We start from the raw sequence: 13903 nt of genomic DNA on the forward strand, positions 1-13903 counted from the left end.
ACTTACTTTGTCGTTGGGCGTTTCTGTTATTTATGCTTTATTGTTTATTTAATTTGTTCTGCTCATAAACTTATTTGAAAAATAATTCCAAAACTTACGCTAACATTTCTTTAGAATAATTATAGGATTTGTTTACTTTTCTTATATGGGGGTGTGTGAGTGTGTATAATGATTTGTTGTCTTTTGTCTAAAAGTTTTCTGATTGTAAAATTGGTTAACTAATTTATTGTGAATTGCATTTAACGATGTTTTGACAAATACTTTAAACTTTGCTTTTTTGTATTTAATTTTTTTTCGTTTCCTATGTTTGTTGCATTATTATTATTTGTTGTTTGTGGGTTTGAATTGCGTTTTGTTTTGTTTTTCTTTTCTTTTCTTTTTTGTTTTTTTTTTGGTTTGAACACAAATTAAATATTTTTAAACATGGTACTATAAAATAGGTTTTGCATTATCATTTTGTTTTGGATTTCGATTATAGTAGATATTTATAAGTAAGTGTATGCATAGATTTGATGTATTATTGGTTGGATTATTAGACATTAAACATTTTTGTTGTTTGGGTGTTTTTTCTTATTTTTGTTTTCGCATTGATTTTAAATGGAATTTTTTTTTTGTTGTTGTCGCAGTTGGTGCTGGAAAGACTAACTCTTAACTTTGTTGATTGGTTGTTTGTTTTTACTTTTTTTTTTGTTTTTGTTTTTGCTTTGTGAAATATATATATAGTATGTGAATTAGCGCATTTTTGGGTATGGAGCCGAGCGATAACGCACGCTTTCACGAGAACGTGATCCAGTTTCATAGTGAGCCGATGAATGTGATCCCGAGCCCGATGTTGTTGGTCTATATGACGATGAAGAACGACCGTTGCTTGGTTTTGCTATTTTGGAAAGAATTTTTATTGTTGTTTAGATTTTTTCAGTGTCTGTTTGTCTCTGTGCTTGATTTCATTTTTTTTTTTTAATTTGAATTGGTTAAATTTTCTTTTGTTTTCATAGTTGTCTTAAGATACATAAAAAAAATAAAAATATTTTGTTGTTTAACCGGTTTTGAATGCACTACCCCCAGTAAATAGTAAATTAATTTGAATTCGAATTGATTTTATACTTTTTTTTCTTTGTTTTGCATATAAAATTGTCAATTACATTTAGAATTTGATGTGTTATCACAGTTGGTTTTGAAGTAGGTAAAATTGGTATTTATTTGATGGATGAGTATTGGATAGTATTGCATTAAATGTGTGTTTCAAATGCTTTTGTACGAATATTTGTTAGTAGTAATAGTTTGAGTTTGAGATTGATATTGATATCGAGATTGTGATTTTCGGTCGTAATATAATTAAGTTGATCGCCAGCTCATTAGGCATAGTGCATTTAAAATCTTGTTAAATATATATAGAGGACAGGCTTCTTCCGTTTGAATTTGAATTTCGAGTCGCGTTTTAACTTTTTTGTATTTAATTTGTTTTTTTTACTTTTTTTTGTGTTTTTTACTCTTTTTAAATTTTTTTTTTGTTGCTGTAAAATGGTTTTTGGTTTCAACAGTTGCGCGCGGATTATTTATGAGTCGTTTGAAAACAGTCCTGCTGCGGGAAAGATATGAATTAATCTAATACGAGTGCGCTTACCTGGATAGGCCGCCGGGTAGGATGAGGAAGACGAGTGTGGATGATACTCACGGCGGTAATCCCTCTCATACGAACTGCTGTCGTACTGAGCGTGATGACTCGAATGCTTCGACGATTGCGTCGGCGGCGGGGTCGCATATCGATCATACTCCCCATGGTGATCATATAATTCATGGTCCCGCGATCTAAACAATTTTAAAGAAGTCGCTTTGTCTTAGGCATGTACAAGTTAGATACAATTGTTCTTTGCTATCTTACCTATGAGCCTTAACAATGCCATAGTTGGGATCGTCCATAACATATCGCGCTTTTTCGAGAATCGAATATACCTTCGGCTTAGATGTCGCTGGCGGAGGCGTGCTTTAATAAATCGGAAATAAAGGAAAACGAATTAATTTAAAATTCAATTCTTAAATATCTATCTAATTGGAATTGGATTATTCTTTAAATATACAAATATTCATTCAATTTACCGAGTACTGTAAGCGCCGTGCTCGCCGTATGATTTGGAGTAGTGATGAGATTTCTTATACATTCGCTCCTTGCCGTCCATTTCGCGCAGTTGCTCTAGACGAATGTCGTCATTGGCATCAGGTATCATGAATTTGCGTATTTCACACAGGGCATAACCAAGGCGATGATATGCCTCAGCTGGTGGTGCCACTGTGGATATCTCTACGTGCAGATCTCTGCTGAGATGTGCATACTTTGGATTACCCGAGCTGCGCAGCTCCTCCTCCTTGCCATGGTCTCGCATGGAGTTACGTCCCATGACGACCATCTTGCAGAGCGTCTCCTCTTGCAGCTGGCGCAGTGTATTGCCCTTGGGACCCAGTATTTTGCCGACAAAATTGAATTTTGGATACTCTTTGATGGGGAAGAGGACTTTCTGAGCCACTCTTATTGGCTTTTCACTATACACATTAGCGTATATCTCAGGTTTTGGAATGCGACCGCTCACCAGTATTTTTTCAACCTCTGCCAAAGAACCGTATTAGGAATGTATGGAATCTTACGATTTTCTAACTTACCATCGTCCAGCAGACGCTTCGTTATAATGTTCTTTTTCTCTAGCGTCTTCTTCTCCATCAAACATTCCTGCAGGTACGCATTGGTTTTCTCATTCAGCTGTGGCGTATCGTGCAACGGTGTGTGACTCGTTGCATGTCCATGGCTGCCGTCGACTTCTGGGGCATCTGCTGCACTGCCGGTGCCGGCTGCTTCATCATCACGTCGCTTCCGCTTGTAATCGGCAGCGGTGTCTTCATTGTAGTCTCTGTCGTAGTCTCGCGGCATTTTAGTTCAATTTCTTGTTAATTCTAAGTGGAAATGTGCGAAACACACAACAAATGCTTGGCAAAAACTTTGGTCAACACGTATTAATTCAATGCACAAATTTAATTTGCTGTTTTTTTATTGTTTTATTTTAGGGCGAAAAAAATTTTCTTTTCTCTATGGGGAGGTCAGGGTGACCGCAATAGAATTTACCAAATGTACTAACTTAAGATGCACAATATACCAAATATACTGTCTATCGCTGCTATCGTTCGATAGATATGCAAATTTGTAGTTGCTAAATTGGGCTTGTCAGGGCTGGGCACGCATTGCGATGGGAAGAAGCTAGCGCATTTTTCCCACTTTTGATAGATATGTACACACTTTGATGGAAAAAGAGAGAAAAAATTAGGGCCACAAAGAGGTTGCAAACATATTTGATAAATTCAAATTGAATTGACTGCTCGGCGACGAGGCCATTTAGATAAAAACGCGCCACGCACTGTGCCGAAACCAATTTTGGTAAGAATCGTCGCATCAATTAACTACGGGCGCCGTTAGGGAAAGCAGGACAAATGGCGGAAAACGGAATGCGTGTGGGCCCAGGGTCATCGTCGGCGGCAGCAGCGGCGGCGGCGGCAGCAGCAGTCAGTGTAAATGCAGGTGCCAGCAATGGTGAGCATGAGAATGAACAACACAATGCGACGACTGCTTCTGGTGAGAACGAGAAGACTCAACCGGCGCGCCTAAATGAGTCGGCTCAGAAATATATGCAGGAACTGATGAGCGAACGATCGCGCATGGAGAATCAGTTTCCATTGGCCGTAAAACTAATTGACGAAGGTAATGAAATCGATTTGCCAACATCTCAGTGTGTGTACACACTGATTGTAATGTGTGCGCGTGTGTGTGTGTGTAATTATATACTAAATAGTTTGTGTACACATTTAAACGATCTTGCAGCTTTGGAGCGAGTTCAGCTAAATGGTCGCATACCAACGAGAGATCAATATGCCGATGTGTATCAGCAGCGAACGATCAAATTGTCGCAGAAGGTGCACGTGCCTATCAAGGATAAGAAATTCAACTATGTTGGCAAACTGCTTGGCCCCAAGGGCAACTCCCTGCGCCGGCTGCAGGAGGAAACGCAGTGTAAAATCGTCATACTCGGCCGCTTCTCCATGAAGGATCGTGCCCGCGAGGAGGAGCTGCGCAACTCAGCGGACGCCAAATATGCCCACCTGAATCTTCCGCTCCACGTTGAGGTGTCGACAATTGCGCCACCCGCCGAGGCCTATGCCCGTGTTGCCTACGCCCTGGCCGAGATTAGGCGCTATTTAATACCCGACAAGCACGATGACATACGTCAGGAGCAGTACAGGGAGCTTATGGAGGATCCGGAGGCTGCTAAGAAGTTGACACTGCGCCAGTTGCAGCAGCAACAACAACAGCAGCAGCAACAACAACAGCATCAGCAGCAACAACAACAATCAGCTGCTGCTGGTGGCAATGGCAATGGAAACAACCGTTCTGGAGGCAACTACAGGTGAGTGCCCATTTAATCACACTTCAAGTGCCAAACTCATGTTTGTGTCTTCGCTCGTAGACAAAAGTTTCAGCAGCAATCGCACTATCATCACAACGACGAGACTGTCTATTATCGTTCACACAACACACACAATAACACTTACCACCAGCCAAAGCCCTATGTGCCAGGTGAGTGCATTCAATCTAACTACTTACATCCTTGTAGAACACTTCTAATCGAAGCTTTGTCTTACAGCTGCCCAGAGGGGCAACGCCATGCATACTACATTGCCGCCGCAGGCAATTGTTCGGGCATCGCCGCCCGGCATGGTGGTGAGTGCGGCCAGTTTTAATGGACGCAATGCCGGCATGGGAAATGCCGGCGGTGGCATCATGACGAACAGCATTGTGGCTGCCGCGGGAGGCGGTATTGGTGGCGCTGTGCCGCCCATACGACACTATCGCCCTGCCGCCCCCTATCAATTTGTCAAGAAATAATACAGAAGCAATGCTGCACCGACTGCCGCTCGCTGTTTGTTCACCATATTGTCATCGTCATCATTAACTCATCCAAATGCATGCCCCGCCTAGCAAATGTTGCATACATACCATGTTTAATGCATCTGCATGCGACGCCATCTGATTTGGGCTTTGATCATCGATTTAGGTGCAAGCCAAATCACTCACACAACATACACACACACACACACTGCTCCAAAGGTAGATGTAATAATTATAAATACAAAACACACATACACATTGACTTGTAACACGATTTGGAAAAGTGAAAAACCAACAGATAAAAAACCAAAACTGATCGAAACGAAAAACTAAAAAACAAAATGAGTAATGAGAATGTACGTATAAGAAACTAGCCTAAGTAGACGAATGCTCCAAATGAACAGACACCACACACACACACACACAATACACCATACACACACTGCACACTATAAACACCAATACTAAGATTGGACTTTCGATTGAAAGAGGACACTCGTTAGATGCCATTTGCTATGATTAACTGTTTCCCTCAATTCATTCTTTTGAGCTGTGTGTTGGGCTCTGCGAGCATTTTGTGAATTGGTCATTCAGACGGACCCCAAGGTGTCTTGAGTTTTTAAATTTGTTTTGTTTTATTTAATAATAATCACACCTGACGCATTTCATTTCATATTTATACATATAATACTATAACATATTTAGTGCATACGTACGAATCAACTTGAAATATTTACTCTCATTCTACAATCAATATTTTAATTTCTTTCGTTAATGATGAGGAGGCTTTTTAATTTGTTACGTTGCACAATCGAAAAAACTGCAAATATTTTGTATTTTCTCTTTAATTTTTTTTGTATTTATGATTTTGAATGATTTGTATTTGCGTGTAGTTGAATATGATGTATCACATCCACACCGAGGCACATACAAAACAAAAACATATACCTACATACATATAATCAAGCATACAATACATATTTACATAAATATAAACCAAAAACAAAAAAAACAAGAAAAGGCAAAAAAATAAATAATGCAAACATGAATCTACACATATATCGGCGAAAGCCCGATCATATGACTACGATAATACAGCATCAAATAGCTTAGCATTATCACATCATACAAAAATAAATTAAAAATCAAGAAAATTAACTCCACAGAAAAGCAAATAATATGAAAACGAAAATACATACATATAAAAATACATTTAATGAAAAACATGATAAGAAAGAATGCAAACCCACACATTATTGTTATTGTTGTTGAAAGCAACTAAAATTGTAATAGAATTATGCAAATATACATACAAAATATGATGACAATGTTAAATTGCAGCTTAGTTATTATTTGTGAACGAGACGCAAGATAAACCTACTATTTATACTTATACTTTTCAACTTCCGCACACCAAAAAATATTGCCTAAGATACGATTTGCATACCTCGAAGCTCGAAGTATCGAAAATCGTTTTTTGTTTATGCATTTCCCTAAACAAATGAAAACAAACCAATCCTAACTATCATTGTATGTCGTAAGCACTCACAACATGTGTGAGATCTTTTTTTTGGTACTGTGTGTTCAGCGAGCTTCTGAAGCGCTAAAAACATAAAATTTCTATTCATTTGATGCATACAAACATCAACACATAAAGAAAGAAAACACACATTTATGCATAACACACACACATTATATTTTACAGTGCATTATTATATATTGCTGATTATCGTTAAATAAATTCCCAATTTGAATTGAATATATGTTGAATAAACTTTGATGAGAATCATTTTTTATTTCTTATACAGCCCGCACTTAAATTGATCGCAATTGAAATCTAAAATGGACACACAAGCATGCTAAATATATATATACAAGATATTTGTAAACTATTCCATTGGATTCAACAGGTACACAAAAAAATTTAAAGTACTCGGAATAAGACAATAAAATATAGGTAGACTGCCAAAATCTTTTCTTCAGTTGAACAACAATGCACATTCAGTGATTAATTTTACGATTTCGTTTATTTTATTTAATTACAGAGTGTATAAACTAATAACAAGTATCATAGATGATGACAAAGTCACTCTTAATCCATCTACAATCCTCTCACAAGCTGCATCAATGTGTAAGGATTCATATTGCTCATAAACTTGAGCTGTTTCTCAAAACCTGGCGGCGTTTTTGAGATCCAGTGGCGATCCAAGTAGTAGCTGATGTAGCTCATGAATTCCTTCTCGGTGTAGTTCTCCACATGGATGGGCACAAATGGATCCAAATGCTCAAAGCCTTCTTTACCCAGCAAATAGCGTGGCATATACGAATCCATGTAGCCCTCGGTCATTGCGATCTTATCCACGGACAGAATGCACACACCGTTCGTCCAGTCGTAATTGGTTATGTCGAGGAAGGGCTGTGTGAGCGTAATGCGATCCGGCGACACACGCTGCTTGTTGTCCGAGAAGATGCGTGTGATGGGATGGAAGAAGGCATTGAAACCATCGATGGCCACCATTATCTTGCATTGGTTGTTGGTGGCCAGTTGTTTCAGCTCCGCGATCAGCGCAGCTGTCGTTTCAGAGGCATACTTAATGCGAGCAATGCCATGCTCGACCAGCTCAATGAGCGAAGCTCCAGCTGGCGTGCTCTCTCGCTTACTCCACACGTATTCCTTGCTCGTCTTCAGCTGCAATTTCTGTAGCAATTGTGCGTTCTGATTCTTGAAATGCACCAGCCAAGCGGCCGCATCGAAGGGCAGATCAATGAAGCCTTCCTGGCCAGATGCATTGGCCGCCTCCTTGGGTCGTTTCATCCAATTGGGTGCCCAGGGTACGTGAACCAGCACAAAGTCGTTTAGGGCGCCATAATGCAGCACATGGGCCATGGTCAGAGTCTTGCCAACACCATTCTCGCCATAGAGCACGTAACGCACAGCAGGCTTACTTAAATCAGCGTTCTTGATGTACTGCAGCAGTTCCAGGGCAGGAGATCGCACCATGAGGCACGTTTCAGTAAAGGTCTTAATCTGCTGCTCGTACTGTTTTGGCAGGCCACCGCCCGTAAAGATCTGCTTCTTCTGCTCCGTAGGTATCGTGTAGAACTTGGCAGACTGCAGCGTCGAGTGCTCGCCAGGATTGGCAACAGCTGTGCGAAATTCATCGAGGGCAGCTGCATCCAAAGCCGGTGCTACATTCGTAGACATTTCAGCGGTGCGACTGGCTGCCCCATTTGCTATGGCATTTCGTTGAAGTTGCGTCGATATCCGCGAGAGGCTTCCAAGCTGTTTGCGAAACATTTTCATTAACAATATACAGCTAAAGTTGTGGAGGAGCTCGCGGAACGTGTGTTATTTAATAATAAAAAGAGCGACTAGAGATGACACTATCGATGCGCTGATGTGTACATGTAAATTGTATCGATACGAAGAGAAGAATATCGGTACAACGATATTTAAATTGTTTAATGGGCAAGTTGGGTGTTAACGTTAAAGTTACATAAACTTTAATACTTTAAAAAAAATTAGAGGCTGCTTAGAATAGCATTTTTATAAAAATATGAAATGGAATGGTATTTTGCGGTAATTAAATACGAACATATCGATAACAATAACAAGACTATCGATAGTTCTAACAAAATACTCAATTAACGGTGTGTAGCATAGTATGCTGCTCATATTTAAATAGTTGGAAATAACGGACGTTTTAAATTTGAATTATTGAGTTGCATCATATTATGAATATCATATTAAATGGGCACATTTATTATTACACATTTTTCATAATTAGAAGAAGTACTTTGCGGCAGTTCAACTTAATTAATTAAATTCATTCTTCCCTTATCTGTGCAAGAAACACAAAATGTTTGAGTATCGCAAAATTAGCAGAATTGGTAAGAATAACTATTCTGCTTCAATTGAAAGTTAGATACTTTATTGTAACTAGAATGTCTCCTGTGATACTTCTGTCAATTTGCATAATTTATTTATTTGAATTTGTTGCTAAAATTGATGGTTTCTCCATTCAGTTTGGTTATCAACATCCGTCTGCAGTGCCCATCCATGAAGTTGAGATTCGTTGGAAGAGTGGTGTGTACTATATGGACTTCGTTGACAAAGCTAAACAAGTAAGTAAATTTTCTATTTGTACGCATGCATATTTAACCGAATGACAAGAACAAGTTCAAATTTAGAATTAATCTGATATTGGTCTTTGATGAGAGTCAATTGGGATCTGGTGTTTTGACGGAGATAATGCGAGGTGGAATTGGCTTTAACTTTACGACACTGCGCTTGCGGAGCTTTCATTTCGATGGGTCGAAAGCAAGAAGTGCAAAGGTAACAGTTCTTATTTATGGGCTAGAGGAATCTCATATATGATTTGTTTACAATTATCTTATAAATATATGCTCTCTGTTACTTTATTGCTGTTATGTTTGTAAATCTTATTTTATAATTAGTCCCCCAATTGATCTTGTTTTAACTGTGGGTTCCAGGAGTAACCATCTTCAGGCAGCTTGCTTTTGATAGTAGGAAACAACCAAACCACATGCATTCGTTCTCCCAGCACAGTTCTCAAATTTCGATTCAATCCGAAATTATATTTACTTTCTAGGTTCTTCTTATGCTCACCAGATACTTCACCTGCCATCATCATGGGCACATAATTCCAAAGTGCAGCAAATGCGAGAGCCAATAAAATTAAGTTGAGGACATAGAAAATCGTTACAAGCGAATCCAACAAATTGCTTATCAAGCTAAGAAATATGAATTTAAAGCCAGTAATTCTCCAAAGATAGATCGAATAATAGACGGTGGAATAGATTGATGCAACCATCAGATGAAACAAGAAACACATGAAATATCTATGATTTTGATGGCCAATGCAATAGCCAGAGAACATGCAGTGATGATCACGTCTCAAGATGCAGACACCACACAAATTACAGTGCCAGGATCTCGGAGGAGCCAAACGATCGCAGCGATTGCAATGCTTCCAATCTTTAATGTTTCCATTTGTTGCTTCCTTCACACGATCAGCTAAGAAATAGCAATGTATTAGATTTTATCTCCTTTAATTTGAATACTAACTCACGATCTACACTGGTGTCGATGATCATGCATGCAATTAGGTTGCCCTCTATGTTGAGTACCAGAAGAATGCCCATTAGCAGATTAAAGACATATGCGAAGCTCCCTTTTTCATGAATCGCTGGCAACAAATAGATTATCTCGTAGACAAAGATAATAGGCAGAAGAAGGCCTACGGCAAGAAAGCACAAACCTTCCTCAAGTTGTTGAGGTAAAGGATTCCGTCGAAACTTCATGCTTCAGGTATAAAGTATTGTAGTAGATTTTCTACAAAATTTCTCCAATTTTGACAATGTGTTTGACTTTTTATTTATTTATTTGAGAATGCGTTTGAAGTGAACTGATGAAAATAATATTAATATATTTAATACAGACATCAATGTTAATCAATCTTAAATTTTTTTCCTGGAGTCTCCATGTGCAACCTTTTCCCAGTTATAACCATCCTCGGGTAATGGGCTATTGATGAAGGGAAATAGCCAAGCGACGTGCATGCGTAGCCCAAAAACGCTTTTCAAATTGTTAGCAACTCCATGGTATTTGAATTCCACTTCCTTGTGACAACAGACATCACTGCACCATAATGTAGATGCATTCATACAGAGAATAGCTATGGAAATGGTCACCAAAAGGAAGTTGAGTCCAAAGACAACAACCTGCAGAATTTCCCAAAATGTAAAATCAAACCAAGTCATGATAATCGATTGCCAGAAATTGAAATAGATTTTGCTATAGACTGATCCATTAAGTCCCCACATGTAAATCGCATTATAGATCAACGAATGAACAGATCCAATGACTGTGTACAACACAAAGCACAAAAAGTATCTTTGATTCTGATGGCCCACACAATACCCTGTAAAGCCGCAGTGATGATGCCGTTTCAATATACACACACCGCAGTATTTGCAATGTCGGGATTTAGGAGGTGCTAACTTATCGCATATGTCGCAATGCTTCCACTCCAAACGCTCCTCGGTGCCATCAGGAGGAGGCACGGCGCTTTCAACTAAGGAAACTTATTCATAAGGAATGACTTCAGTGATTATATTTATTTAAATTCTTACAATCAACACTGGTATCCGTCATCATGCTGGCCAAAAAGTTGCACTCAATATTAAGTAACAGAAAGATCGCCAGTAAGCAAGTAAAAGTATGTGGAAGTCCGCCTGGTTCATGAATTGCCGGAAGAACAATGCAAATATCGTAGATCCAGCCAAGAGGCACAATTACGGTCAGAGTTAGAAATAAAAAGAGAGAGGATGTTTTTTGGGGAAATGGATTGCGACGGAGCTTCATGACGATTTATACTTTTAAGAAATTTATTTAGAAATATGTATAATTTGAGTGCTTTTCTTTTATTGAGTTTACATTCAAAAGTGAATGAAAACTTGATCAGAATAAAGAGCTATAGTTTCCTTTGTATCGGAGAATTTGACGTCCAACTGTAGCCATTATCAGGCAGTTCGCTTTTAATCAACGGCGACAGCAAAACCAAATGCATACGATTGCCAAAAACAGTTTGCAAATTGCGAATCACTCCATTATCATATGAAAATGATGAATTCTGTTTCTCTGCACACACTGCACCACGCAATATTATGGGACAATGATAGGATAATGCCATGACTGGGAAGATGAAAGCTATAAAGTGTAAAATATAAACGGAGAGCTGCAAATTAATCCAAAGGTCATTGACAAGTAAAATGGGACTCTTTATCGCATTCCGTAAATCTTGATAGTTAATCACAATATAGCTCGTACTATAGATCGTTGCGAGGAATGCAATGATCGCCATGTTCAGCACAAAACAGAAGAAATATCGCTGATTCTCATGTCCAATGCAACAACCCGAAAAAGAGCAATGATGATCGCGTTTTAATATGCAAACTCCACATGCTTTACAATGCCAAGATCTGGGTGGTGCCAAGCGATCGCAAGCATCGCAATGTCGCCACTTGAGATGCTCTGAACATTCTTCTGATGGTGGCTTAACGAGTTCTAATGCAGTAGAAACGAATGTGTTAATATGATCATTTGACTCAGTGTGCTACTTACGATCTACACTGGTGTCCACCAGCATGCAGGCCAAGAGATTGCCTTCTACGTTAAATAACAGAAAGAGACCCGTTAGAATAGTGAAGAAATAGGCGAAACTTCCTGGTTCATGGATTGAAGGAAGTACGATAATGATATCGTAAATGAAAACAACAGGCACGAGAAAACCTATTAAAAGGTAGCAAAAGAGTTCTTCTAGGCGTTGAGGCATAAAAGTGCGGCGTAATTTCATTCTTCTAAAGAGTTTATTCACGAAACAAAAAACATATAATTTTGATGGTACATCAAAGTTGTTAAAGAATTCGCTTAAATTAATGTTACAATCTTAACTTGTATTTTCAGTCTATCAGAAAATATATTGAAATTTTCCAATTTCCACAGCTAGCTGTTCTTTTTAGTTTCCGTGCTCCAGCTGTAGCCATCGCTCGTCAGTTTGCTTTTGACCAACGGAGAAATCAAAACCAAATGCATTCGCTTGCCAAAAACACTTTGTAAATTTGCATAGACTCCCCTATTATAATTGTGCTCCTTGCCGCTCTCCGCACAGACTTCACCACGCATTACAATGGGCACATGATAGATCAATATAACAATCGAGTAAAGCAGAGCTAGAATGTTTAGGCTATAGAAGAGCAGCTGTAGGTTCGTCCAGAAGTTGCCTATGACCAGCATGAACATGGGACAAATGAGCTTAATCGCTGTTAACCATGAGCAATAGGTGGCGCCATTAAGCACCCACATGTAGTATGAGTTATAACTCAATGCATAGACTGATCCCACAAATAGGTAGAAGGTGAAGCACATGAAGAACCGATGATTATGTTGGCCAATGCAGCAGGCGGTGAAGAGACAATGGTGATCACGCTTCAGTATGCAAACGCGGCACACTTTGCAGTGCCACGATCTGGGAGGTGCTAAACGATCGCAGGTGCTGCAATGCCTCCAACCGTGTCGCTCCACAGCGCCCTCTGGCGGTTCTTTGCTGCGTTCACCTAGAATGGGGTCAGTGCAATGAGTGATTGACTTGTAATTTTTTTAGTACTTTGACTTTTACTCACTATCGACGCTTGTGTCAATCACCATGCACGCTATCATGTTGGACTTGATGTTGAATAACAGAAACATTGCCATGAGGAAAGTGTAGGTGTATAAAAAGCCACCCGGCTCATGGATCGCTGGCAGCACAACAATAATTTCGAATATGAAAACAATTGGCAAAAATACGCCGATCACAAGATAGCACAATGCATCGACCAAGCGCCGGGGCAGCGGATTGCGTCGCACCTTCATGGTGAACCGACTCGAGTGGAACTGAAGCAGCTGATATTCATCCAATCTGGCACTCTCACAAACCGGTCGAACGTCACGTGTAGCTAACAGCTTTGAGCTTTCCAACGTGAGCTTTTTTTTTATCAATAAGTCAAAACAAACTTGAGCGATATTGTGTCATATAAACAATTACGAATAATGTGTGAATTGTTCATAACTATCAGATATTCAATTATTCAATTATTGAGATGGTTTTGCTGGGTGAAGAAGAATATCGTAGGAATATTCTATTTTTATATTTCACATTCTTGATCAAAGTGGAAGAAACTACAACCATTTAAGCTTAATGATAAGCACTTGAGCAATCTGAAGAACTTTTCTTATCACAAAAGTAACCCACATGTGAGCATAATGGGTTTGTTGCTCTACTATATTTATATTCTTTTTAGGGAATTATAAAATATTTTGACTTAAAGTTGAAATGTCACACTAGATGCTTTGATAGTCTGATAAGTAGATAAAGTATCTGATACATAAATGTCATTATATTATCAGAGAAC

At 39.0% G+C, this 13903-nt stretch overlaps 7 protein-coding genes across 9 annotated transcripts; 2 read left to right on the forward strand and 5 right to left on the reverse strand.

Moving 5' to 3' along the window:
- Window positions 1-350: 350 nt before the first annotated feature.
- LOC132794433 (KH domain-containing, RNA-binding, signal transduction-associated protein 2) lies at window positions 351-3119 on the reverse strand. Its single transcript, XM_060804889.1, has 5 exons — window positions 2656-3119; window positions 2098-2602; window positions 1883-1984; window positions 1625-1809; window positions 351-877 (listed from the first exon to the last, which is right to left on the reverse strand). Exons 1-5 carry the CDS (start codon window positions 2918-2920, stop codon window positions 732-734), a joined length of 1203 nt encoding a protein of 400 aa, XP_060660872.1. The 5' UTR covers window positions 2921-3119; the 3' UTR covers window positions 351-731.
- A 138-nt stretch (window positions 3120-3257) lies between these two features.
- LOC132794434 (KH domain-containing, RNA-binding, signal transduction-associated protein 1) lies at window positions 3258-6702 on the forward strand. The gene is made up of 4 exons (XM_060804890.1): window positions 3258-3742; window positions 3863-4445; window positions 4506-4615; window positions 4683-6702. The coding sequence occupies exons 1-4, from the start codon at window positions 3475-3477 to the stop codon at window positions 4922-4924; spliced, it is 1203 nt and encodes a 400-aa protein (XP_060660873.1). The 5' UTR covers window positions 3258-3474; the 3' UTR covers window positions 4925-6702.
- Window positions 6703-6935: 233 nt separating this feature from the next.
- Window positions 6936-8302, reverse strand: LOC132794435 (small ribosomal subunit protein mS29). Its single transcript, XM_060804891.1, has one exon. It carries the CDS (start codon window positions 8229-8231, stop codon window positions 7029-7031), a length of 1203 nt encoding a protein of 400 aa, XP_060660874.1. The 5' UTR covers window positions 8232-8302; the 3' UTR covers window positions 6936-7028.
- A 479-nt stretch (window positions 8303-8781) lies between these two features.
- LOC132790692 (uncharacterized) lies at window positions 8782-9349 on the forward strand. 2 transcript variants are annotated; one of them, XM_060799327.1, is made up of 2 exons: window positions 8782-9052; window positions 9102-9349. In XM_060799327.1, exons 1-2 carry the CDS (start codon window positions 8873-8875, stop codon window positions 9303-9305), a joined length of 384 nt encoding a protein of 127 aa, XP_060655310.1. In that variant the 5' UTR covers window positions 8782-8872; the 3' UTR covers window positions 9306-9349. The 2 variants fall into 2 exon arrangements, with proteins under 2 accessions (XP_060655310.1, XP_060655312.1); XM_060799329.1 differs by having other exon boundaries at window positions 8785-9052; window positions 9119-9349.
- On the reverse strand, window positions 9281-10297 carry LOC132790691 (probable palmitoyltransferase ZDHHC24). Of its 2 annotated transcripts, XM_060799326.1 has the most exons (3): window positions 10210-10297; window positions 10021-10137; window positions 9281-9965 (listed from the first exon to the last, which is right to left on the reverse strand). In XM_060799326.1, the coding sequence occupies exons 1-3, from the start codon at window positions 10250-10252 to the stop codon at window positions 9382-9384; spliced, it is 744 nt and encodes a 247-aa protein (XP_060655309.1). In that variant the 5' UTR covers window positions 10253-10297; the 3' UTR covers window positions 9281-9381. The 2 variants fall into 2 exon arrangements, with proteins under 2 accessions (XP_060655309.1, XP_060655308.1); XM_060799325.1 differs by having other exon boundaries at window positions 9283-9965; window positions 10021-10252.
- A 14-nt stretch (window positions 10298-10311) lies between these two features.
- Window positions 10312-11400, reverse strand: LOC132790689 (probable palmitoyltransferase ZDHHC24). Its single transcript, XM_060799323.1, has 2 exons — window positions 11084-11400; window positions 10312-11025 (listed from the first exon to the last, which is right to left on the reverse strand). The coding sequence occupies exons 1-2, from the start codon at window positions 11313-11315 to the stop codon at window positions 10409-10411; spliced, it is 849 nt and encodes a 282-aa protein (XP_060655306.1). The 5' UTR covers window positions 11316-11400; the 3' UTR covers window positions 10312-10408.
- Window positions 11401-11883: 483 nt separating this feature from the next.
- On the reverse strand, window positions 11884-13846 carry LOC132790690 (probable palmitoyltransferase ZDHHC24). The gene is made up of 3 exons (XM_060799324.1): window positions 13133-13846; window positions 12075-13066; window positions 11884-12017 (listed from the first exon to the last, which is right to left on the reverse strand). The coding sequence occupies exons 1-2, from the start codon at window positions 13362-13364 to the stop codon at window positions 12456-12458; spliced, it is 843 nt and encodes a 280-aa protein (XP_060655307.1). The 5' UTR covers window positions 13365-13846; the 3' UTR covers window positions 11884-12017; window positions 12075-12455.
- Between the last annotated feature and the right edge of the window lie 57 nt (window positions 13847-13903).

The sequence above is a fragment of the Drosophila nasuta genome, chromosome 3, assembly GCF_023558535.2.
Source record: "Drosophila nasuta strain 15112-1781.00 chromosome 3, ASM2355853v1, whole genome shotgun sequence".
In the NCBI taxonomy this organism is placed as follows: Eukaryota; Metazoa; Arthropoda; class Insecta; order Diptera; family Drosophilidae; genus Drosophila; species Drosophila nasuta.